We start from the raw sequence: 26,876 nt of genomic DNA on the forward strand, positions 1-26,876 counted from the left end.
CTGAGATGTGCTGCTACTACAGCAAGGCACTTTGTGAACTCTCTTGGTGCAGTGGTCACTCCGAATGGAAGGACTTTGAACTGATAGTGTTGTCCGTCCAGTACAAACCTTAGATACTTCCTGTGAGAAGGATGTATGGGAATGTGGAAGTAGACGTCCTTGAGATCTAGTGTGGGAAGGACATCGCCTTGTTGTAACAGCGGGAGCACTTGTTGTAGAGTGATCATGTGAAAATGATCTGAGCGTATATATAGGTTGAGGGGCCTGAGATCGAGAATTGGTCTTAGTGTCCCTTCCTTCTTGGGTATTAGGAAGTACAGCGAGTAAACCCCCGTTCCTTAATGTTGTAAGGGAACAATCTCAATTGCGTTCTTTTGAAGCAATGAGAGAACCTCTTCTTTTAGTAGCGCTAGATGTTCTGTGGACATGGGACGCTGCCTGGGTGGTATATGTGGAGGGGTAGCTGTAAGTTCTAGGCAGTAGCCATACTGGATAATTTGTCTCACCCAGCGGTCTGTTTTGATGGAATTCCAGACAGGTAGGAACTGTGCTAATCTCCCCCCGACTGGAGTGGGATGTTGTGGGAGGAGCAGAAGGAAGTCACTGTTTTGTGATGGGAGAGGTACGATTGGTGTTACCTTGACCTCTTTTCTTATTGCTGTTTCCTCTGTATCCGCCTCTAAAATATCCTCTATTGGGGGATGTTTGTGTAGTGGCTTTAAGGGAAGATGAGTGGTCTCCTTCCATATGTTTGGAGGCTCCTCTGTAGAAGGGGCGACAAAAGGAGCCTCGTGTTTGTGGGGACTGTAAAGCTCCCATGGATTTGGCAGTCTCAGTGTCTTTCTTCCTTTTTTCTAGTGCAGTGTCCATAGCCGGGCCAAAAGGTTGTTGTTGATTAAACGGCTGATTAAGTATAGTAGTCTGGACTTCCTGCTTAAAACCTGAGATGCATAGCCAAGCATGACGTCTAAGGAGCACACTGGTATTTATGGCTCGAGAGGCAGTGTCTGCTGCATCAAGTGCACATTTTATTGATGCATTTGATATTAGTTTACCCTCTTGTATTAGATCATTTGCTGGTTTTATATTGGTCAGGCAAATGTTGTAGTAGAGTTTCTAACTGGTCGTAATGGGCCCTGTCATATCTTGCAAGCAATGCTTCCGTGCTAGCTACGCGGCAGGTATTGGCTGCTTGGGCAGCTATTCTTTTACCAGAAGCGTCTAGCAGCTTGAACTCTTTATCAGGAGGTGGCGCTTCTCCTAAGGTTTGGGAGTTAGCGCGCTTCCTAGAGTTAGAAACTACCAGAGAATCTAAAAGCAGCTGTCCCTTAATGTAGGCAGGATCTGCAGGGGCAGGCCTATACTTCTTTTCTATTCTAGGGTTTAGAATCCTGGCACGTACGAGATCTTTAAACACTTCGGGTGCATGCTTAATGACTCCTTTAATCTTGGGTAATATTTGTACTGACTTTTGGGACTGTTCAAAAGTATCTAATAAAAAGTCATCTTCTGCCTCATCTGAGTGCATTGTGACACCATGATAGATGGCAGCCCTATTAATTAAGTGTCCAAAACCAATATGGTCTTCTGGAGGAGATGGTTTTTGATGGGAATGTATGTGGACTTGGGATGTCTGGTATGTCTTGTGGGACAGGGTACTCCCAATCAGGTGGGTCAGTTGGGTACGTGAAAGGGTCATCTGGGTCACCCCTACCCCATGTCATGATCATCATCGTTATGTGGAGGTGTATGAGGTGGAGAAAAATGAGGTGGAGAAGTTTCAATAGGAGGTGTAATAGGTTTAAGTCGAGGAAGTGGGTTAGAAGAGAGTATAGGAGAAGAAGGGTACATAGGCGATGTGGCAGTGCCCTTCTTCTTCACAGGCACTGGAGGAACAGGTGCTGTGTCTAACTTCCTCTTTCTATATGGTCCAGTGGTGACATGTCTTGTGTTTGGATCAATATAGATCTTTCTCTGCTTTGGATCAATAGGATCTGGATGGAAAAGCTCCTCTTCCTCATGGACCGCTTTCGGCGCAGATTTTTTCGGTTTTGAGCGGGGTTGTTGTTTATTTCTGTCTTTAGCCTTAGGAGGCGTAACAGAGTCCTTTGGCGTAGCTTTTGGCTCCGAGGGTTTTGGCTTTGGAGCCGAAGCAAGATGTTTTGGTATCGAAGCGTTCAAAGCCGTTTTGTCTACGGGCGTGGGAATTTTCGAGCCTGGTTTGTCTTTAGAAGTCGACGGCGTCAGAACCGGTTTCGGAGCCGGGTCTTCTTTTGGTTTCGGTGCTGAAGGTGCTGGTGGGATTGGTACGTGCAGTTTGCTTGGTCCCGAGCTACCAGAAGGCCTTTCGATTTTCTACGGAGCCGGGCTGGAAGGCGGGGCTCCTGAAGTATGTTTTCCGTCGCGACTGGGCCCAGTAGGTGGAGTGTTGACCATTGCCTTCGATTTTGGTGGGGGGCTTGGGGTAGGGGCAGTAGTACTCACTCTTTGACCTGGAGTGATGGAGTCATCGGAGTCGTCTGCCTCTGAAACGATTTCAAGATCATCTGAATCTTCTTCTGGGACATCTGGGCCTTTGTCGAAGATGTCCACCGGTTCCGGAGCGGATTTCTGCATGATGTGTCGACGGGCCCTTCGATCTCGAATGGTCTTCTTCGATCGAAAGGATGCTTAGGCTGGACAGCTGGACTCGTCGTGTTCAGGTGATAAGCACAGGTTACAGACCTTGTGATGGTTTCTGTGCGGGAATTTTGCTCCACACTGGGGGTATTTCTTGAATGGCGTCCTTTCCATTAACTGTAGGCCTCACGGCATGGATAGGCCCAACGGCCTGGGTCGACGGAATCGAGTCAATGAAGTTGAGTGGAAGGTTATAGATGTTTGGAAGTTAATCCGAAGAGTTAAGGAAGTTTTTTCGCATCAAAGTACTTTGGAAAGTAGATTTCGAACCGGAGCATAAATGTTACATCTGAACCCAATGGCGGAAAAAAACAATCGAAGGATGGAGTCGATGCCCATGCGCACTATTATTCAAGGGAGGAGTCAACTATCTCGTGACTACAAAGACTTCTTCCAAGACAACAACAACCTGCAATTATCCGAGCCCAACACCAGATGGCGATCTAATGCCAAGTGGGAGATCTTCAGCTCATATGCCTCGAACACATTCTTTTAAAAATGGAGGCCTGTAGAAAATGAAAACGAACCTGAATATAGGAAGCAGAGAGAAAAGCAAAGCTTGTCCTGCGTATTATGGGTGATCAGATTAGGCCATAGTTCTATCCTATTGACTGCGGCTACCAGAGATGCCGGCCAACAACAAAAACAACATTCAAGATGGTGGTGCCCATCAGTTGTGAAGGCCACGTGAGAGCACCCGTTTTTTGACTGACTCAGACAGGCGTAATAAGGCATCGTACCAGTAGGTGAGAAAGCCACACAGGAGCAGAGGTCCATGCACACAGGAGCAAGGTCCATGCACACAGGAGCAAGGTCCATGCACACAGGAGCAAGGTCCATGCACACAGGAGCAAGGTCCATGCTTACAGGAGCAAGGTCCATGCTTACAGGAGCAAGGTCCATGCACACAGAAGCAAGGTCCACGCATAGTAAGCAGGTGGGGCCCCACACTGAACAGTCACAAAGGGCAGAGTATGACTTCGCGTTCAGATCCTTATCATTCCAACACAGGGAAAGCAAAGAGGACGGCATAACTCCCCATAATACAAACATAGCAAAAACCTACAGTGACATTCCTCCTAAATAATAACATCCCATTAAATACCCAATTGCATCTGCCTTAATTTCATCAGGACAATAAATAAACAAAGAAATTCTGGTAACGTAAAAGATCAACAGGAAAGAAACAATAGTTCCAGATACTGCTACAAAGCCTAGTTGTGCCAAAGTTACTGTGTCAATTGAGCGCCAATCACAGTCAATGAAGGCTACATCAACGACTGCAGCAAAAGTTTAGAAAAAGAACCTTTCAGGTCTAAGACCAGTCTTCACCAACGTGACTGGTGTTTTGGAGCACTCCATACAGAAAACGTCCTTGACCATGTAGAAGCCAACCAGGGAGACTAGTCACAAATACTCAAAGACTTGGCTGGACAGACTGGAAGGTGGAGAACATTGCAGTCAGCATAATAATATATGCATTAGAGAGATCAGTGAAGTGGAGTCTGGCACTGTCCTGGGTCTGCGCTGACATATCTTGCAAGACCGCGACATGATCCTAGACAGAAAACACAGACTTCTCTGAATTTCAGACCAGGATGAATCTAATCACGGATGTGTTGACCAGGGTCCACTATTTTGAAATCAAAGAAAGCTTCCCATCATACACCAGGCAACAAGAAGAATTCTTATATAAAGTTGATAGTGTTACTCTGTTCCATGATTTCAGTGGTTACCCTTGCCAGGTTATCTGAAAGAGGAGCCAAGGAACTCCTCAGTAAGCGGCAAATCCCATACAGAAGGGGGTCCCCTTTCCCTTCATGTTTACTTTGAACACCAAAGACTAATAGCAAAGCCCACTGAAGAAGCCTGTGATGCACAGGGATTACAAGACCCTGATCACAATGCTCTGCTTGAAATAATATTTTCCACAAAATGCAGAGACTAAACCTTAGAGAGTAGCCGGATCAAATAAAGAACTAAGAACACAGTACTTGAAATCAAAAAGGAGGGTGGAGAACGTTAAGTGACCCATGAAATCCAAACAGACTGACCTTACTGCTCACCTCACTTTAAAGTGACACAGATTTATACCACGTGGAACCTCAACAGTTCCTGGTGACAGCCCCACCACCAATATCATCTTATGTTCTTAGCTTTTAACTTTCCTACAATAAGCAACTAGGGTTGGAATCGCCAAGGCACTTGGTAACCAGATGTATTCTTTCTACAGCGACTATTGTTAAAAAAGGCATATAGCAGTGTAGAACTTACAAATTGGAAACAAAGACCCACAAATCCCATACTGTGTGAGTGGGGAGAGATGTTAGATGGGACATAGGAATTCTAGCCAGAGCAGTAAACTTGAGAGGGTTCCTAAACATTTTTCAGGATAGTGGATACACCCCATACTCATTCAGAATTAAGTCATCACCTTAAACATACAAGTCTTTTTTCACCATAAAACAAAGGGCGATATTGAAATGGTTCACACTAATGAACAGGATATGGCGATGCGACACGAGATCCAATTTTAAATGTTGTTAGTTTCCAACTCAATTTGATAGCAATGTCTTAAATGGGACAAAAGGATGCGTTATCCTTTTTATGTGGCGGCTGGCAGTTCAGTCTCGAAGTGATCCATTGAGACCTAGACAGGAAAGTTCTGAAGCTCTGAAGAGGCTTAGCAGATAAAAAGATAAAACTAGTCTCCAGGTCTACCCCTAACAATAAATAACAGTTCTATATTGAATTTAATTGAGTTGAATGTAGTCTTGTAGAGTGCGGACTTAGCCCAAGGGCATCAAGGCGCTAATGCGGAGCAAACGGACACAGAAGAAATAGAGGCCAACTTAACCAAGAGTATCAGAAATATATCAATATTTTTCTCACAATTTAAGGATGTGCTAAAGGAAATGTTTTGACAGGTGATTTTCTTAACCCCTGAGATTGATTGCTCATCAATAGGTCACATCGCACATGCTACCACAAATTCTTGACAGTGCAATTGAGCAATCTAAAAGTACTAGATGTATTAAGAGTCCGTCATGAAGGAAGATGGAGTAGATCTTTTATTAGAGTGCACATTGGATACACACTAGAACCGACTAGTTCTACATCAGTATCATCATTTGCAGTCCACATTACACTCCCTTGTAGATACCATGTGTGGTAAGATCATTCACCAGTCACAATCAATCAATTACATTTATAAAGCGCTCCGCTGCTTTTACAGAAGCGTCCTGTCGCTCAAAGTAGTGACTGAGAACGAACAGTAGCAGAGAGATTCATCTTGGTCAATCACAACTGAAACGTTACCTGAAGGTCCCTCCTAAACTATATTTGCGATCATGCAGTGAAAACAATGATTAGATTTGGGCTATGAAACCATATATATGGAATATGAAAAAAAGAGGTCCTCTGGGGAACAATCAGTGATGTGGCAACAGCATTAATTAGTAGAGAACCTCTTTAACTGCAACACACTTACAACAAACACAACAAAAGGAAATGAAATGATGAAATGAAATGATGAAATGATTACGCACTTGTATAGCGCACGACTACCCGTAGGCATCTTGGCGCTTGTACGAATACCGCCGAGGAACCCTTCCTGGCCTTTCCCTGTGGGGAGCCCACTCCTGGGCACCCCCAAGGTGAAGTCAGGCATCCTCAGCGTTGTTGGGGCCGTTGTGGAGATTAAGCAAGCTATTGCCCAGAGGTGCAGAGTGGGACTCCATGATTGGAATAGGCACCGAGGCGAGAATTATCAGGTCCGAGGAAATTGAGCCCGAGACCCGCCGAGGCGGGAATTGAACCCTGGTCCCGGCCAGACTACTGCATCAGGGTCTGCCGCTCTAACCATTGAGCCATACTTCTCTACATGATTTAAAAACTTCAATTTAGAGACTGGAATGACAACATAAACTAGATTGCCCCTGAAAGACAAAGTGCCCTCAGAGAATCGAGAACAAGCTTGAATACCTCCTCAATAGCAAGGCAGTGCGTAAAATATTATTCACTAAACAACAGTATTATGAACAAAGAGACAAGCCTGATTAATGGCTCACAAGTTCAAAAAACTTCAAATGCAAATATTACATTAAAATTGTTCATGACGATAGGGTCCAGATATAAGCAAAATGTTTCAAGTCTATTACACGTCTTTATATACTTCTTAGCGATTGGAATCCACCCTTATAAAATCATACTTCTCAAATTTCATTTTCTTTCAGGCAGATAAAGACGTTCAAGCCCAACTAGAGACTCCATAATCAAATCAGATGTTAAAGCAGCAATACAAAATCTACTCCATAACATGTCTCTGGGACCAAATTGGTTTACTAAAACATAGTACAAATCATACCAGCATCTCTTGCTCTGCCCTCTGACTAAGGTTTCCAATTCCTTTTTATACACCAAATAGCTGACCGAAACAAAGATGAAGTCCATTTTGACACTGCTGCTACAGTCCCAGAGAATCAAAGCTCCTACAAACCCTACAACCTCACTAAATAATCTTAAATTATGTAGAAGAACTTTGGTATCAGGTGTTAGCCATATTAGGCCTTCTCTTTAATCAATGTTATCAGTCAGGATTCGTTAATGGAACACAAACTTGAGCCAATATCTGCCTGACTGTTGACCGCAAGACATAGAAGACCAGCAATACATGATACTCTGTCTTTAGATATCGAAAAGGTATTTAACAGACTTAAATGGTCATTCTTGACCCCCCTGCTTGATAAAACAGGCCTTGTCCAAAACATGAAAATACACTTAGTCAAATTTTAAATGGCAATCAACGAGAATCAAATTGAATTGCTAGGGCGGTCGACCTCAAATCTGGGGATCCGGGCTCGACTCTCGGCAACGAGACTCAACATCCTGAGATTCTGGGCAAATCACTTAATCTCCCTGTGGCCAACAAAAATGAATGTGTCCTTATGTAATGCAACTGGTGCTCATATAAAGCGCTCCGATGCCTTGGGGTTGAGTTCGAGATATATAAAACTCAGAAAAAAGAAGAAAAAAAGTTTTATCAAAGATATAAGCAATATTACGACACCAATTTATAAATTATAAAGAGAAGTATCTCATTAAAAAGGGATTAAGGAGAGCAAATGTCTTTTAATACTTTCAATCACTGTCAAAGGCAAAACATATTACCACAACTCTTTGGATCTCGATTTGTTTAAAAATTCTCACCCCTTATTATTATCCAACCGGACTGTTTGCCACCCGGGAAAACAGAGTATTGATGTCCAACTCTTCTAATCAATACATCATTATATGAGAGGTAATAAAATAGCTACTTCAGCTGGGACAAAAATCGAATAAAGAAGGCTGCTAAAAAAAGAAAGAAAAGTAAAGTAGACGTCCAAAACAGCCTCCTACCAATATTTATTAAAAAGGGAGTTATATTTTTAGGAGTTTTTACTACTAGACAATCAACAACCTGTCCACTCCTCTCACCACCCCACTGTTCAGCCCTCAATGGTCCATCGTGTTGCCCCGCAATGTTCAGTATGGTGGCTCTTCCTGTGTGAGGCACTGGTGCAGCAATGCTCTGAAACAGTTCTCATAAACCTGCCTCGCACACAAGTCTATAGCAGTAGTTTAGATGCAGGGGCAGATTTTCAGTACATTTCCACCCTAATCAATCCTATTGGATGTCGTGCCATAGGAAGCATTGAGCAGGTGAGGCAGTACATAATCATTATGGCACATCTCTGGAGACGAACAGTCAGGATGGGCTGCATGCATGAGCCACGTCAAGCCAAAGGTGATTTACTACAATATTCTTAGAATGGTATGTGTACACAGTGCTCCTGGATATCATACTACGTTCATCTTCGGATCAGCTGCCTGCAAGACACAGAGCCAGTCTAAGTACAAGAATCTCAAAATGATGTGCCAAGTATCTACATGGTCTCAGGTAACTCATGGTACCATCGTCAGGATGGTACAAGACTATAAATGTTATCATGTGCCATCACTTTAAGTCACACACAGTGATGATGGATTATGCACACACTTACTCTGTCGCATGTCAGACACTGCACCAGGCTGAGGATAGAGCCATCAAAGATGTCAGAGATCACACTGCGGTAGCGAAGCTCCTTTTTCTTCCCTCTAGACTGCATCTGGCCTGAAACCAAAGTCAAACACCATCAGAACATCAGTGTATTAAATCACACATTGCCACATCACTGATAAAGTAAGAATTGCTTCAGTACATGCAACATCATCATCCCTAACTCATCCCCAGGTTGCACACTACTCACGAGTTACAAATATATCCCGGAGACGAAAACTACCAGTCTTAGTCAAACTGAAACAAGCAAAGTCCCATTCTCTAGCAAGGCACTAAACCACCTCACAGTATCCCTGCACTCACCACTTAATACAGGAAACACATAAAGGCAGCCATGATCACCAAATAATCAAAACTACAACCTACATGCGTTCTACCACCCACCTGGAGATAATGCAAAGTTCACAGAGCATCTCATGGAGATCATAACTGCTAATTCTAACCCAGACGCTAACAACATATTCCTAGGTGACTTTAACCTCCACTGGGACGATGGCAATGACAAAATGGTTAAATCGATCAAAGACTTCCTCAATGAGCTAAACCTCACTCAAATATGCACCCAGCCCACTCACTCACAAGGAGCGACTTTAGATTGGATAATTTCTAGAAACAAAGAAATCCTAATTACCGCTATAGACCCATGTGACTGGTCTGATCATCACGCTATAACTTTCATGATAACTACAATGAAAAAGGGCAGGAACATGCAACCGCGCAGGGTCAAAAAACTGATACGAGATACAAAAGAAGCTAATATTGAAATGTTGGTTGAAAGATGTGAGAAAGACCTCAAGCCTCCTAACAACTGGCAGAATGTGAATGAGCTGACTGATCACTACATAACCTCAATCGGTAATATTGTCAATGACACCTTGCCTCAAAAACTGAAAAGAGTCTCGGAAAAACCCCAAAATCCTTGGTTTAATGAGGCTTTGAACGAGGACAGGCGAAAATTGAGAATGGCTGAAAGGAAATGGAGACAACATCCCTCCTCCCCCGAACTGAAGGACCTCAGAAAAACGAGGAAACAATATAACTTAAAGATAACCAACGCCAAAAAAGAATTTATAAGGGCTGAACTGGACAATGCCACAAACAGACCTCGAAAACTCTTCGAGATCCTAAAACAACAGTCAAACAAACTAACTAAAACGGCCCAAGAGAACCCAAAAAATCCCATAAGTTGTGAGAAATTCTCCTCATTTTTCACGGACAAAACTAAATTGCTAGAAGCTGAGCTCACAAAATCAGCGGCTAACATCACGACCCTTCCCCCTTCAAAAAAGGAGACGAATGCGCCATCGATGGATTTTTTCACAAAAAATAAGGCAAGCTGGGACACATTTGAACTATACAACCAGGAAATGATCGCCAAAACGCTAGCGAAACTTAAACCTAACAACCACTACCAAGACCCGCTACCCGCAAAATGTGTAAGAGAAATCAGCCACACTCTAGTTCCAATCTGGACTGAGATAATAAATGCCTCACTAGCACAAGGTACCCTTCCTGACTGCCTAAAAACGGGGCAGGTAGCTCCCATTATCAAAAAACCGACAGCTGATGCAACAGACCCGAACAACTATCGACCAGTGACCAACATCCCTCTACTGGCCAAACTTCTTGAGAAATGCGTACAAGGCCAACTGAGTCAACATATCGCCAAGTTCTCACTACTAGACGACTGCCAATCAGGTTTCAGAACAGGACACAGCACTGAAACTGCGATATTACATATTGTTGATGACGCTTTACAAGCCCTTGACCAAAATCATGCGTGCCTACTGATTCTACTGGACTTGTCATCGGCATTCGACACGGTAAATCATGCGATACTGATGACCAGACTACAAGACAGGATGGGTTTATCTGGTAACGTACTGAAGTGGTTTAACTCCTTCCTGCAGAACAGGACTCAGCTATTCCTGGTCAACGAAGCAACCTCTTCTCCCTGCCCTAACACAATAGGGGTCCCTCAAGGCTCAACGCTATCCCCAGATCTATTCAACTTGTATGTTGAACCTCTCACAGAGATTCTTCGGATCTCACAGATATCTTACCACATGTACGCAGACGACACCCAAATATACATGAAGATTGCCTGCAGTGAAGACATTGACCTTATGAATGAAACTCTAAAGAGAGCATTGCAGTGGCTAACAGCCAATCACCTGAAACTGAATGCCAATAAAACCGAATTCCTGTTAATCTCACCGACAAGGAGTTACACAGAGGCAAAGGAATGGGCGAAATTGGTGACGGTGCTGAACTGCACCCCGACCCTAGTTAATTCAGCCAAATTATTAGGAATTACACTAGACAAGAATCTAGACATGAAAGAACACATCAACTTGATGGCCAAGGGCGCCCGCTTCCATTTAAACTATCTAAGGAAACTGAAGCCCTTTATCTCTGAAGCAGACCTAAAACTTGCCATCCAATCGTTAGTTATCTCGAGGATCGAATATGGCTGTACCACATTAGCTGGCCTACCGAAAACATCCACTGCACCACTAAAAGCCTGTCTCAACGCAGCGGCAAGACTCATCACAGGAACGAGGAAATTCGACCACATATCTCCTCACCTGAAGGCACTAAACTGGTTACCTTATGATGCTAGAATTAAAATGAAGATGGCCTGCATCACACATAAAGCGGTCCACTACAACATGCCGAGATATCTCGCCAAGAAAATTAAGATATCGGGAGGCAACAGAGCAACAAGAAGCTCTAAAGAGCTGCTATTGAGGCCGGCCTTCTTCCAGAAAAAAAAGACTTATGACCGAGCTTTTTCAGGAGCGGCCCCCAGAGTCTGGAATTCACTCCCTCCTCACATCAGGAGGATTCAAAATATCGCAGCATTTAAAAGGGAACTGAAAATCCACATGATGAGTAAATACCCTATATAGAGATGCCCACAGACTAGTGATACGAACATTTCTGCCAAAAAAGTACTGGAGTCACCACGAACTCTTGGAAGACCAATAAGACAAACGACTGATGCCACTCAAGCCTCGGCTTTACAATCTATTGCTACCTCACTATTAGGTGATATTTACTCTATACCTTTCACCTGAAGATATTACCCATACCTGAACCTGTTAATATTTATGATCGATGCATCCAGCTATACCCATACCACTCTTATGGCTAATTACGCCGATATTGACTTGTTAATAATATACAATCCTACCTCATAGAACTTGACTGCATGACTATGACACTACCTAAACATATGCACACCCTAACGCTAACTACTCAGGCGTTAGGAATATATTTTACCTTAATCCCCGTAGATAGCACATTACCTCCCACCCCAGATTTGCTTTTGCTGCTATAATTGTTACTATAATGTCAACTGTTTAATCTTCTATGTCTTTAGGTAATTCCCCTTTCTAACCTCCCTAGATAGCATACTGCCGCTACCTCTATATATGTTTTGCTGCTATAAATGTTACTATAATGTCAATCTGTTTTCCATATGTTAAGCGCTCTGATACCCACGGGTCATGTCCGCGCTATATAAAACACTATAAATAAAATTAAAATAAATAAACATGTTGGGGGAATATGACAACACTAGCAAGACAAGACATTCAGCCTATGGCATACTGGAAGTATGTACACAAGCTCACCCAATCCCACATGCAGTACAAAACAAAAAATGCAGCATACCACCCAACAAATACATTTCAACTCACACAGTCCTGAGCTGCATTTGCAAACTGGACACAATTTAACTCACACATGGAGAACTCAACCAGCATAGAGGTTTTCACGTACATCAATCAGCAAGCCTAGATAGCACACAAAAATAAATAAACACAATGGCGTCAACCCCTAGCCCCTTGAAACTCCACCTTAACATCTCTCTAAAAGCTTTGAAAACCAGCCTCTGTAAAGAGAAAGATCTCATTACTTCAGGATCACACCCCCTTGCATGAAGGGATCAGACCCTTTCAGTTTGCCTATGAACCTTCCTCACACTCTAATGAGGACTCAAATACTGAAACTATCTGCTCACCTGGGCTGTGGAGGCTCTGTCAAAAGTTAGAGCATTGCAAATGAACACACCCTTCCTCACATACAAATGACTCCTCCAGAATGTAGTATAAGCACTTAGCCCAACCTACATACAGCAGAAACGAATTCTCTGCAACAGCTTAAATCACTCAAATCGTCAAAGCCTAGCTCCTTGCATGCAGCCTAATATTTATTGCCCAAGTCAACCATTAATTCAAAATCAAAGTTAAAAAAAACTTTATTTGATTATTATGATGATAATAAAAGGGCATGTGCAGACAGTACACAAATCAAAAACACAAAGTATTTCCATTTTTTTGAAAGCGTAAAACCTCAACATCTCAAAACAAACCATGAGAGTGTGCGTAAACAGAAAGCTTGTGTGCAGTAAAGTGCAATTTGACGGGCACATTAGAGGTAAATTTAAAAGGGTGCAAGTCTTCTACATCTCAAAGTAGATTTTAAAAAGGAAATCCGGGCTGCCCGTTTCACACTTTAGTGACGTCTGGGCCAACTTAGGAGGAAAGCGGGCTGGCATACTCTCTACTGGTGGCCATCAACACCATTGCCTGCCCTGATCTACTATGAGGGCTTGCCTTGCTGCTTTTGCTGCCCCCACCCTACCACCAGGTCATATCGACGGGGGTAAGCAGGCCGGGTTTGGAGAGACTGGTTGTCCCACCCTCCGCCATCATCGTCGCTTAGGAGAGGCCTGTAGTACCTAATGGGTAAAGAAAAGGGCCCACTTGCCCAAACCAAGATGGATAAATTTACCACATCCATTGCGGGTGATGCCCTCATGTAGAAATCAGCGGATCGCTCCGAAACGGCAGCGATTCTACAGAAAAGCCAGGCATTGCGGGAGGCCGTGAAGTCCCAAATAGGTGAAATGTGCATAAATGTTACCCTGCTTCACCAAGATCTTGTTATGTGACTAATCGGGTCACTGAGGCAGAGTCTCTGGTCTCCACGCTTGAGGACAAGGTCCACATGTTTAAATCCTCCGTATTCCGACTTCTATCTACCACCAAGCACCGTGAGTCACGCGCTGAGGACAACGAGAATAGATGATGACTAAACAATCTACGATTCGTGGGCTTCCATGAAGGAGACTAAGCCGGCAACACCTAGAGATTTCTGGAAAACTTGATTAGGACATGGGTCCAGGGAGCCCTGTCCTAGTGGTTCCTCCTGGAACATGCTCACAGATCCCTAGCCCCACACATCCGGGGACCTCCAAAGACTGCTCATTACCTGGGTCATGAACTACAGAGATGAAATCCTACATGAGGCCTGGAGAATCCAAAATCTCCCTTTTGAAGGCTAATGGTTCATGATATTTCCAGACTACAACAAAGCGGTACGGGCTAAGTGATGAAATCATTTACTGATGTTAAGTAGCAAGTTAGAGCGCTCAATATTCGCTATATGCTGTTTTTACTCAGCCACCTTAAAAGTGGTAAGCAACTCCCACTTCATTGAACCTCCGGAAGAAGCATATAAGTGGGCGGTGGAGCAGAAGCTTCTGTCCCGAGGATTTCCGGCAGTGTCCTCGCCCGACGAGCTCGGGCTGCCATCGCCGAGAGGCCCGTCCCCGTAGGAGGACCAAATCCAGGGGGAAACAAACAAGAAAAGTCAGTGATGTCCCACTCCGACACTGGCCTGGGAGCTTCAGAGCGGAACGATGATTTGCCAGGGGTGGGGTTAGATATCAACCGATAGACAGGCTAGGGCCATAGGAAGCCCCCACCTTCCTACGTTTTAAGTTTCTGATGGGTAGAGGGTGATGTTTGCTGGGGCCGACCCCGTGATCTGTGCAGATATCCTTTGTTGACCCGAGTCCCTGCAGCTCATCCTTTTCGACTAGTCCCTGAGGACACTGAACACACCCCTATCTGTTATGATGCGTTTTTTCAGTTGACTGTGAAAGCTTACTGGGGGCAACAGATGCTTCGGGGGAAGGGGAGCTTGGGGGCACAGGGGTTTTATTTCTGGGGTTTCAGTTTTTGTTTCACATGTTCTGTTATTGTTCTTTCTCTGTGGCATATGCATTCACAGCTACACCATCATCACTCGCGCGCTTTTCCATGTTCACTGAAGCGCTCTCCGTACAAGCCTACAGCATACGGTCCAGCCCTTAGAGGCAGATTCCCCAGTCTTACCCTATGAGTGAAATTTCATTCCTCTCCTGGAATGTGAATGGGCTCCTGGACTGCATTAAGCAGCCTGCAATTCTCTTGTATGCCAAATGAGAGGACCAGTGGTGCGTATGCTTCAAGAGACTCACCTCCTGGGAACCCACTGCACATTTTTGAGCCATTATAGCTACGATAGTCAATCATGCTGGCTTCGCACGAGGTTAGAGATAACTAGCCATCCTCCTAAGAAAGATCCTCAACCTGGTGATTACCAACACTCACATAGACCCGCTGGGTAGATATGTGGGCTTGGAAGGATAGCTGGAGGGAACACAACTTAATCGTCTCAGTCTGTATGAGCCGCCACAGGTGACTCAAAGTGCAATGGAGGCGTTAAGCACGATACTGGCGGAGTTCCCCCAGAGAATAACGGTCATTGCCAGGGATTTCAACGTGGTTCCTGCAATGCATTTAGATACAATGGCAGAACCGACACCCCACAGATTGCAATCCACAAAATTGTTTCAGGTTTGTACCTAGACGCTGGGCCTCTGATGTACAGAGGATTTGGCACCCTGTGCTAGGGAATACACAGACACCTCTGCCACCTACAAGACTCTTGTGTATCGATCTGTCCCTCCTACCAGCCCGAACACCCTGGCCATCACAAGTGCAATGATAATTTGAGACTGCTTGGAATTGAATGAATAGATTAATATCGCTATCGGAGTATACAGAGAAATTGGCAAAATAGTATCAGAGTTTTGATTGACTGCTTTGGAAACTAATGAGTGAATTCATGTATGGTTGGTTTGCCGTGGACTTAGCTATAAAGCAGTGCATCTTTCACAGTGATAAGTCCCAAAATGACAAGCTGTCTATGGTTTTAGTCTTTGCAAAAGCAAGAGTGCGATGCCCGACGAACCATTACGAGAAGTTGAAAACCCCTTGTTAGCTGCCTGTCCACATGATAGGAATATCAATATCTCACTTTTACAGTTGTATGTTATGTTTAAATGGGTAAGAATTTGGAGTACACAGTCTTGTTCTCAGTCTGAAGTACATAGGCGTTTGCTAGACATAGGAGGAATGAAATATATGAGAAGGTAAGCTCTACTTATAGGAAGTAGTCTTCTACATACTTTAAATTACTTTTGATAGTTTTATTATGGGTTGTGCAAAACTTGCACTAGCAAGAGTGTTCTAAGGCTAATCACTTGAATGGTGGAGTTCTTCCAAGGTCTGAACAACACTTCTCTGAGGGAGGTTGTTGTACATAGAGCCTCAAAATTGAGGGTCATTAGCATTTCAGGTTCTCCATCAACTTTAGATAGTTCATCTCAAACTGAAACACAAGCAGCACAAAACGAATTTTGATTTTTGCAGAATGCCTCAAGTGTGACAGGTATGCCCAGATGTGGGTCTTGTGTTCACCGTGCCACGGTACTGACGCTGTACTTACCAGATGAGGCCAAAATCAAACTATAGTTGCTTGTATTTTCTTCTCGATGGGACCTGGCCGTGCATTCTAGGCAAGACTATCCCTGTCGGACCAGGACTAAAACTGCCTGGTATACAAGTGTTCCTTGTCTAATATTTTGCTCAATAAAAAGTGGACTGGGATGTAGTGCCAAGCAACCTTAGCAAGCGATTCACGTCAGCTTTGTGATTTAGTTAGCTGATAAACGCAGCCTTAACTGTGCAGCGCACAATCCAACGCTCACATATTAAGGGAGCCTGACCCAACAAAAGACCACATAAACCAACTCGAACATGCCAGTACACGCAAACCTAAACAGAGACAATGATCACTGATACACAAATATGCTAAACACCCTTACACATATGTACAGGTCGCACGGCAACTCAAACATTACATGCATTAAATCAAGCATATTACACAGCCACTAACTCACGTCTTTTATACCATCATGCAGCAGAGCATACACCTAAAAGCTCTAGCTCCAAAATAAACACCTGCACGTTCCAACCCTTAAGCCCCTCAGCTCTGGTCACCTTTCTTTAAGACATAGGAGGGGCCTGTTCTCAGTGGACTGGAACGAGGAGGGCTGCTGGACAGCTTGGGGTGATGATCCTGGTGCACTGGACTGCAAGGACGCGAGGAGCATCGCATGTATGCCTCGTTATCTGGCTCTGAAGGTAGAAAAGGAGAACAAAATCATGTTAAGAATATATCAATAAAAACTTAGATAGACACGGCTTTGTATGACAAACAAGCAAAAAAATCAAATGCAACTTTTGGTGACACACTAAATGGGTTCTGTAATAGTCCCACTAATGAAAGCTGCTAACACAAACTCAAGAACCACTAACTTCCTAGAGAAATATTCACTTGATACAGAGACCACAAAGGCACATGGGGCACAACAAATAATCATTATACATCTGTAACAGTAGCCCTCTGGTAAGGTCTTCTCTCTAAACTCATATTATTTGATAAAGGTCTGGGTCTAAAGATGCACTTTCTGTCCTAACCACTAAATAGTGGAATACCACATAGCAAAGAAATGTCGTATAACCCACGGGACACCAGGGAACACACATTTTTACTTCCTAAAAATGGTTTCCAGTTTTTATTTTCTCCTATCACTTTTTAGAAACCTCATTTACACATAGCAAACATAAGAAAATAACAGCAGCTCTCAGAACAAAATGGAAACTATTTTGAATTTTCTTTCCAGAGTGAATTGGGTACACTAACGCCTAGACAACTCAGCCCCAGAAGCCATTTACCTCAGTTCTTGTTCTTTGACAGAGATTCAACAAACCTCTAATGAGGGGTAATTGTTATAATTGTGAGGAGTATTGTGTCACTGGACAACTATGGTTACAGGTATGCAACATTTCCTCCTCCAGCAAGGCATCCTTCCCAAGTTTATAACTTTTATAATAGGCTCCAAAGCAGGTATTCACAAATAGGAAACTGGAGATCACCAGATTATCTAACCACTTCTATTTCTTAGAGTTGACTAAACCCCTCTTGGGAGTAATTTCCTGCCTCCAGATCAAAACAATGAGACGGAAGATGCTTATAGCAGCAACCTTGAGACAGTTTCAGATCTTGCAGAAATCCTAGGAGTACTGCCCCAGGGTGCTCCTAAAGGAGCTAAACATGGATCGGATCAAGTTGCTTCAGAAAGGGGCTATATAGGAAGTTGCAGCTTCAGAAAAGGGGAAAGGACTCCATCCAAGATTCTTTATCATACTAAAGAGATCTGGAGACTGGCTGTCGGTGTTGGATCTGAGATGTCTCAACAAGTATTTCAAAAACCACGCTTTCACATGATCAGCTGCAGGAGACACTTTCTTGCCTCAACAATGGAGACCGTGTGGCAGCATTTTTTCTGAAGAAGGATTATGATTATATCTCGAGCCACACACATCACAGGAAATTTCTTTGCACTAATGTGGCAGATGGTCATTTTCAATTGAAAGTGCTACCTTTTGTGCTAACACTGCCACCAACAGTTTTCACAATATGTATGGCACGGGGAGCGACTAGTACCTGGAGAAGGGGTTGCATTTGCATAGTACACCCTTACAACAATCAGTCAGTCAATAAATAACTATTTTGGTTTAAAAGTATGCAGTCCAAATATTATGAAAATCATAAAAAAGATATTCATTAAGAAAAACAAATGTGTAATTCATTTCCTGCTAATTACAAAGACTACAACACAGCAATAACCTTAGAAAGCCCTAACATTTGGGCTGCAAAGGGTCCATTATGCCATGTAAAAGGTCTAAGCTAGCGACGGGTACTGATAAAACAAAAAGTGAACCTCTCAGTCAGTAATTCCTACGAACCCGAAGGGCACTCAAAATAAAGTAAATGACAACTTCAGTTCCTAATTCTGCAGTTAATCAAAAGCTACATTGTGGGTTCCGATTCCTGATAATTTCAAAACTGGGTGAAGAAAATGCCTCCTTCATGTTGTATACAGAGTACAAAGAAGAATAAAATGCATTGTGCTTGAGGTGTAAGCTTATCACAGGGGCAGTGGGGGAGAGAGGAAAACCAAGTACCCTGGATTGGGAATGCTGCCAGGAAACATATGGTATTAAAACAGAACTTGGTCAGTAAAAAAGTTATATCACTTTTGTCGGATTATTGAGCGATACTGTGCAATATATGGTTTGGCATCTAAGGGTTCTTGTAGAATCTCTACTATCCCGACTACCCTGCTTGTTGAACGGATTGGATCAATGTATTGGGATTAGAGCTCCTTAACTTTGGGTATGACTAACAGTAAGGGTATCTGCCAGGTGTAAGTATTCCGAAATGCCTAACGATGCAAAGGCATCGGTCATGTATTTGAGCAATGAAATATCTAAAACCCTATCGAGGGATAAACAATTGACCAACACGAATCTACAAAAATGGGCTCTGGGTTGTTCCCTACTCTGAGCCAGAGTAGAAACGCTGTATCGAATATGGTCTTTTATAAATAGTAGATTAACTTATTTGCAACAGAAGCTTGTAGATGTTCATTATGGAACTGAAAGAAGCCTTTTCAAGAAAGTATTTTCTATAGCCTGTAGACAATAACAGTGGGAATACCCCAAACACCAGCCCTAAATTTGGTGCCAGAGAGACACTTACTCTTAAAAATGCATAAAAGCTCTTTCGTGGGTTTATGTCCCAATCTTTTACAAAAACTAAAAACTGCATCAATGGACCTTTGAAATTGTATGGCTCTAACGCTAAAATGAAGCTTTCCAGTTAAAAACGACATTGAAAGGTAACACTTTATTATAAAAGTCTTATTCCTATTTGTCTTGAAGCCCAGATTGGTCATGACGATGTTAAAGGAATCCAACAAAGATTGGAGGCCGTTGGCTGTTCTGACTATGAGGACTGCGTCATTGGCATAGAGTGGTACCGGAACCTGACGCAGTCCGATTTTCGGTAAATCTTTCCCTGTACGATAGAGAACGTCCAAGACCATTGATATAAAGGAGGAAAAGGCAAGAAGCAAGGACACAGCCTTGCCGTACCCCAATTAATGAAGGAAAATACTCTGTAAGTTCCCCATCTCTGGTATATCGGACTTTTGCCGAGGTATGGGTGTGAAGCCTACGAATTGACTGATTTAGTATACCCATACCTTTACGTAGACAAATGGCTGATCAGGGTACCTACTCTTGAAGCCTCAGATGTTCAATTAAACAGTGGGAACATTCACAAAATTGGGTGTAATAATCAATATACCAAGTCAGTACAAAGTCCAACCAAAGATTTGGATTTGGGAGACAGAATTTACATCAAGGAAAGTGTTTCCATCTCTGGAAAGAGGCTACAGGTTGAAGTAGTTATCTTCTCTTCTCATCTTAATGCCGAAAAACAATCAGAACTATCAATGTTCTTATGAGTAATCTGTCTTCATGTCTACTACTGCTATCTCAAGTTTGGAAATGACCCAATAGCAACTTAACTTTCAATGGCAGCAAGTAAGCAGAGATTGGAGCATTCTAATATTGCATATGCCTCGAAAATAAATACTTGGCAGTGGAGGAAGACGAGGTGAGACATTTTAAGTAAACTAACCATGTCAGCGCGCAATTGTTAAACATACTTAACTGACACGGAATTGAGGGACACGTCAAACCAGATGTGCACCAGCTGTCCAGGAGTAAGAGAGGACAAATACTTCATGAAAATCTACAATCGGACAGCCTGGCTCATTAACTTCCACAGTTTGATTATTTGCGCTTTCAGGAGGATTGTTGGCTGATAGCAAGGAAAGCAGCTAACATCCTTTTTTATTTCAAATCTTTTTTATTGAAGATTAGATAAAATTGAAAATAAAGACAATACAATAAATCTTCCAGAATATAGATGGATATAGCATTGGCAAAAAGACACCTACAATAATCAAATCAAAGAAGGAGGAAAAAAGAGGAGAGAGAGAGGACAGATGTACCCATATATCACTAGCAGTTGGTTCACAGGAGCTTGGGTCGCGGTGTAGGCGACAATAAGTACATAGCAAAGCATATACATATACATTAAAACAAATTAAATTCTATATAGACAGGCAGTCCTTTGGAGTGTGCATCCGTTGAGGCGTGCATCATGGGGGCTCAAAGTGGGAGGATGATGCATCTAGGGAGGCCCACAGTTTGTTGTTCGAAGGCTTCCACGTGGTCGACTGTAGTGCCGGGTTGTCCGCCCCTCTCAAGAAGGAAAGCCATTCCAGCCACATTTTAAAGTTGACTTCAGTAAAGTTTTTCCACTTATATAGAATGACCTTACACGCCAGTGTTAACATGATATCAAGCAATTGTCTGTCATGGATGTCCGGTAATTGTGTTTCTAAAGGGCCTAAGATGACATATATAAATTCCTGCACAGGTGAGATTCCGAATACCTTATGGATGTATGCAAATATTTTTTCCCAAAATGACTTTAACAGGGGACAATCAAAAAGCATGTGTGCCAAGTCTCCAGGTACTTCCTGGCAGTTCCAACAATTAGGCGTATCCCTCAGTTTACATGTAAACAATTTCTGAGGTGTCCAGAACACTCTGTTCAGCAACATGTATTTCGTTTGACATAGAATCGGGGATACTTTGTTTGTTAATGCAGTATTGTGCAGTACCTCCCAGTCTATTGGTATACCTGTCGAATTAGGTTCCGAATCCCACTTACTTTCCATTAACTTGTGTGGTTTCTTGGGCAGGGGGAGGAGCAGTTTATATATTCTAGATACAAAATGGTCAGCATGGTATAATAGTCTGAGACGGGTCAGCAACCATGGTAAGTCCGTGTTGAGGGCACGCCTAGAGATAGCGGCTTTCAATTTCAAGAACTGGTAGAATTCTATGGGTGGTAAATTAAATTTCTTTTGTAGTGTTGAGAAGGGTAGGGGCCTACCATGTTCATAGAGGTCATTCACCATGTGGATACCACGTGTAGCCCACACCTCCCAATAAAGGGTCTTTCCCTCTATCCGAAACATAGGGTTATACCATAACGAGACTAGGGTGGATTTCTTAATCACCGAGGCAGTTTTATGTGATTGGTCAAGCCTGAGGAGTGCTCTTCTAGTATTTAGTAGGATGTATTTGGAGTGGGGTACGTGGGTCAAATCCATGCTGAGGAGAGCTGAGAGGGGTGCATGTCCCATTAACGACCGCTCGATAGATAGCCAAACTGGGGTATAAGATGTAGAGTCAACCAGCCAAAGGGCCCCCTGTTTACAGAGGAAGGCCGTCTGGTAGTTCTTGAACGAGGGCAGGCCCAGGCCGCCTTTTTCTTTTGCCAACTGTAACTTTTTTAGTGATATCCTGGCTTTTTTCCCCCGCCACAGGAACTCTCCAAACAACCTGTCCACTTTTTTGATGAATTCGTCCGAGAAAGTCATTGGGAGCATGCAGGCCAGGTAATTAACTAGAGGTGTGCACATCATTTTAAGAGTTTCAACCCTACCCCACCAGGACAGAAATGTGGGTGACCAGCTATCTAATAGTGTAGATATCTTTTTTAACGTTAATTCTTCATTCACTTTCAGCGTCGTTATTAAGTCTTTCTCAAAGTCTAAGCCCAGATATTTAAAAGCTTTTGGTTGCCATGTAAGGCCAGATGAGACCAGTATTTCTTTACTCCCGATGTTGTTAAGTAGCTTGACTTCTGTTTTGTCCTTGTTCAGTTTGTACCCTGAAACTTTAGAGAACCCATCAATTGTGTCCATTAAAGCTGGGATAGCCTCCTCAGCCTTCTCCGTCAGAATCAGCACATCATCGGCGTATGCGGTTAGCTTTACATTACAGTCATCAAATGAAATGCCAGCAATGGCTTCATTAGTTCGGATATGGCATAGAAAGGGTTCTATAGCTAACAAGAACAAAGATGGAGATAGTGGGCACCCTTGCCTTGTTCCCTGTTTCAAGCAGAAGGAAGAGGAGAAGGAGCCACCCGCCCTAACCTTAGCAGTAGGGCCGGCATACAGAGCCATTACAAGTTTAATGAATGTCTTCCCTAGATTAAATTTGCGTAGAACTGCCTCAAGGAAGGTCCAATCTACCTTGTCAAAGGCTTTTTCAGCGTCTAGTGTGACTGCTACGGTGGGGGTATTCAACAGTTTTGCTTTTTCTAGGGCATGGGCTAATACTCTGGTGTTATCGCTAGACAGTCTATGTTTTAAGAAACCAGACTGAGATGGGTGTATGAGGGCAGGAAGAACTTTTTGTAAACGGGCTGACAAGATCATGGCTAGTAATTTACAATCTAAATTAATCAGGGAGATCGGCCTATAGTTTTTTGGTAGCGACGGGTCCTTGCCATCTTTTGGTAAAACTGCAATAGTTGCCTCTGCCAACGTGCCCCTCACTGCACCTGATTCCGTGAATTCGTGGAAGAGGTTCAGAAGGGGGGTGACCAAATCTGTGGCAAAGCTTTTGTAGAATTTAGCCGTAAAGCCATCAGGGCCTGGTGCTTTCCCACATTTCAATCCCCTGATTGCTTTTTCCACCTCAGAAGCCGAAATCGGTTCATTAAGGCTGTGTTGGTCTTCTAGCCCTAGTATTGGGAGGTCACACTCCTGTAAATATTCCTGAATTTTGCCCTCCTCAACCGATTCATTCTTAGCATACAGGTCTTCATAGAAGTCTTTAAAGACCTCTGTTATTTTTTGAGGGTCCGAATGGCCTACTCCCGCAGAGTCCCTTATGACATTAATAGTATTTTTTTGCACTTTGAACTTCAGGTATGCCGCCAGGCTCTTACCAGCCTTATTAGATTCACAGAGCTTAAATCTTCGCCTTCTGTCCAGCCATACCCCCGCTCTTTCGCTCACCAGCTTGTTATATTCGTATTTTCTGTTAGTCATGGTATTAAGTGTCTCCCGATCCCTTGTTAGTTGGTGTCTATTTTCCAGATGAGCTATCTCTGTTTCTAACGCTTCCAATTTTGCATTGCAATCTCTGTTCATTGCTGAACGGATTTTGATGCACACCCCCCTCAGGGTACTTTTCAAAGCCTCCCATCGCACTAGATCTGAGGTGTCCCCCCTCCTGTTAATCTCCAGATATGACCGAATAGCTGTTTGGATGTCAGTTTTATTTTGTTCTTTGTGTAAGATTTCCTCATTGAGTCTCCATGACGTTTGTTTAGGGGACGGTGTAATGTTGCTGAGGCATAGAGATATGCATGAGTGGTCTGACAGTACTCTCGGTTCAATTGACGTATCCTCTATTCTTGCAACGCCATTTTGTGTAATGAAAATATAGTCAATGCGGGAGTACGAATCATGAGGAGAAGAGTAAAATGTGTAGTCCCTGTCAGTAGGGTTTTGTATTCTCCACGTATCAATCAGATTGAACCGTTGACATAATTTGATGAAAGCATTATGTGATTTGTTCGGTTTAAACACACACTTCGAATCCCTGTCTAGGGCAGGGTCAAACGGAAGATTAAAGTCACCCCCTAGCACATGTATTGCCGTATCAGGTATCGTCTCAATCTGCTTGACTAAGTCCTGCCAAAATTCTAAATCATTAGTGTTAGGTGCGTATATATTTGTGATAAAAAATTCCGTGTTGTCCTTGGCAAGCTTTACTGTGACCCAGCGTCCCTTTTCGTCTGATGAGGAAGACAGTAATTCTACCTTTGATCTTTTTGATAATAGCATCAGGACCCCATTCTTTTTACCAAGTGCACTTGACCCCACAACCTCCGGATAAAACTTGTTGCGCAGAGTATAGAACTGTTTAACGTCTAGTTTGGTCTCTTGCAACATAACAATGTCCCCCTTCTGCCTGCGCACATAGTCTAATATCTTCTGTTTTTTTACGGGTTGATTCAAGCCTTTAACATTCATAGACAGAATCTTTAGTTGGTTAAGCGAGGCGGTCCCAAGCGGGGTGGAGAGCGTTGGATATGACATTTATACTAATGTATGTATCATGAATGCTTTATGAGATCTAAAAAGTGACGCGCCGGTTAGCACTTCATGTGAGGAGTACCCTGCTTTGACCCTTATGTTGCAAGACAGACAGAGACCATGAGCAGACGTTCGGGCGCCCAGAGATAGAACACGAATGGTCTGATTATAGGTATGTAGATACAGCTCGTGCATGATACAACTTGTCCAGTCAAGAGAAAAGGGATAGGTTAGAGGAGAAAGGAATAGTGAAGAAAGGGGAAGAAGAATGAGAAGAGAAAGCAAAAGAAAAAGAAAAAGCAAAAATACAAACCATAACATACAATTCACATCCCCCCCTCTCCCCCACATCCCCCCACCCCACCCTCCCCAACTGTAGTGCAGAAGCATGGCGACGTGAGGAAAATCGCAGTAGCCCTCCCGCCTAAACTAGTCTTGTGTAGACATTGGAATAGTTATGCACAGTGCGTAATACTTATTAACACTTACGCAAGCAGAAAAACATTGAAATAGTACGGTGAACCAACATGAGGCCAAAAAGACTTCCTAGGTACATTCCTGCTAGCCAGAGATAATCTAGAATACTTCCTTAGATAGATTTATAGCAAAAGAACTGTAAGTAAACTGTGAGTAAAGGCACTATAAAGCACAACACGGCCCACTGGAAGGTATCCGTCATCAATTGCCTTAAGGGCTAGTAGACTCAGGGTCTATTCAGTAATGATAGGTAGCCTAGCAAAGTAGCCTAGCACAATTAAATTCTGGGCCTATTCAGTAATGATAAGTAACCTAGCAAAGTAATCTAGCAAAAGCAATAAAGTACCAGTGAGCAAGCACTTAGTCAATGTGTCCATGTCACAACATTTTATCTATGAAAAATGACTAAACATAGTTCCAAGCAGAGAATTAGTTCGTTAAGGGGAACTATATCAAGGAATCAGGGCAAAATAGTGTGCCATCATTTATCATCGTTAACCAAAATAGTACGTTGTAATCTAATGCAACTCACGATACAACTCCCCGTTGTAGGAAGATGACTCAAGTGCAAGACCCAGCTTGTTAGTTGTTAGGGTCATAAAGTCAGTGAGTCCATACGAGTGGTGACGGTCCGTTGTATGCATCTACTCCATAGCGATCACTTATATCCTGAAGCCGAGGCCATCATATTATCTGGGTTATTGGTGTCCATGTCGCGTTCATCAAGCTCCCCGAGCATGCGTTTGAGTTTCATGGGATCCGTGAAGATGTGAGACGTTCCCCGTATCGTTACTCTATATTTCGCCGGACCCACAAAACCAAATAGGTATCCCCTAGACTTCAGCTGTGGTCGTAGGGCCAAGAATGCCTTTCTTACTTCTACCGTCTCTTTACTATAATCTTGAGAGATATAGATCTTTGCGTCTCTCCATAAGATATGATTGTGTTTTCGAACAAAGGCGAGTATTTGCTCCACATGCTGGTATCGTAATGGCTTACAGACGATGGGCCTGGGACCTTTTTGCGTCTTATTAATTCTTCCAGGAACCCTGTGTGCTCTGTCAAACTCTAGGGGGTTAGTGAAAGTCAAATTAGTGGCCTGAGCAAACCACGACTCCAAGAACTGGATGCACGACCCTTCTGAATCCTCTGATCCTTCCGGAATCCCGAAAATGCGTAGGTTTCCTCTCCTATTTCTATCTTCCAATTCAGCCAGTCGTCGAGCGGTTTGATCAGAGGAGATATGTAGGTGTTTTAGAGCAGCACAAGTCTTGACCTCGATATCCTCCAAGCGACTAATCCTGGATTCCGTTTCCGTTAGACGAGCATTAGTGTCCCTAATATCTTGACGTATCGCCACTACTTCCTCCTTGGTGGACTTAGCTAAATCTTTTACCTCGTCCAGCCTGTTTAAGATCATATCAAGAGCTTCTGTAGTAACTTTCTTCGTCTTGTTCGGTGATCCCGGGTTCGAATTGTCCGATTTGAGTCTTTTCAGGGAGTTCTGGTCTTTGATATCCATCCTGAGTGGTGCTTCGGAAGCTTCGAAAGCTT

The 26,876-nt window shown here is 43.2% G+C and overlaps 1 protein-coding gene across 1 annotated transcript in view; it reads right to left on the reverse strand.

The window, feature by feature from the left end:
- Nucleotides 1-26,876, reverse strand: part of USP20 (ubiquitin specific peptidase 20) — a 352,979-nt gene that overhangs the window by 172,064 nt on the left and 154,039 nt on the right. Inside the window, exons 11-12 of the mRNA XM_078646239.1 lie at nucleotides 16,957-17,094; nucleotides 8,721-8,830 (exon numbers count right to left, since the gene is read on the reverse strand). Coding sequence (XP_078502365.1) covers nucleotides 8,721-8,830; nucleotides 16,957-17,094 — 248 coding nt within the window. The remainder of the gene's footprint in view (nucleotides 1-8,720; nucleotides 8,831-16,956; nucleotides 17,095-26,876) is intronic.

This window comes from Lissotriton helveticus, chromosome 5_1 (assembly GCF_964261635.1).
Source record: "Lissotriton helveticus chromosome 5_1, aLisHel1.1, whole genome shotgun sequence".
Taxonomy (NCBI): domain Eukaryota; kingdom Metazoa; phylum Chordata; class Amphibia; order Caudata; family Salamandridae; genus Lissotriton; species Lissotriton helveticus.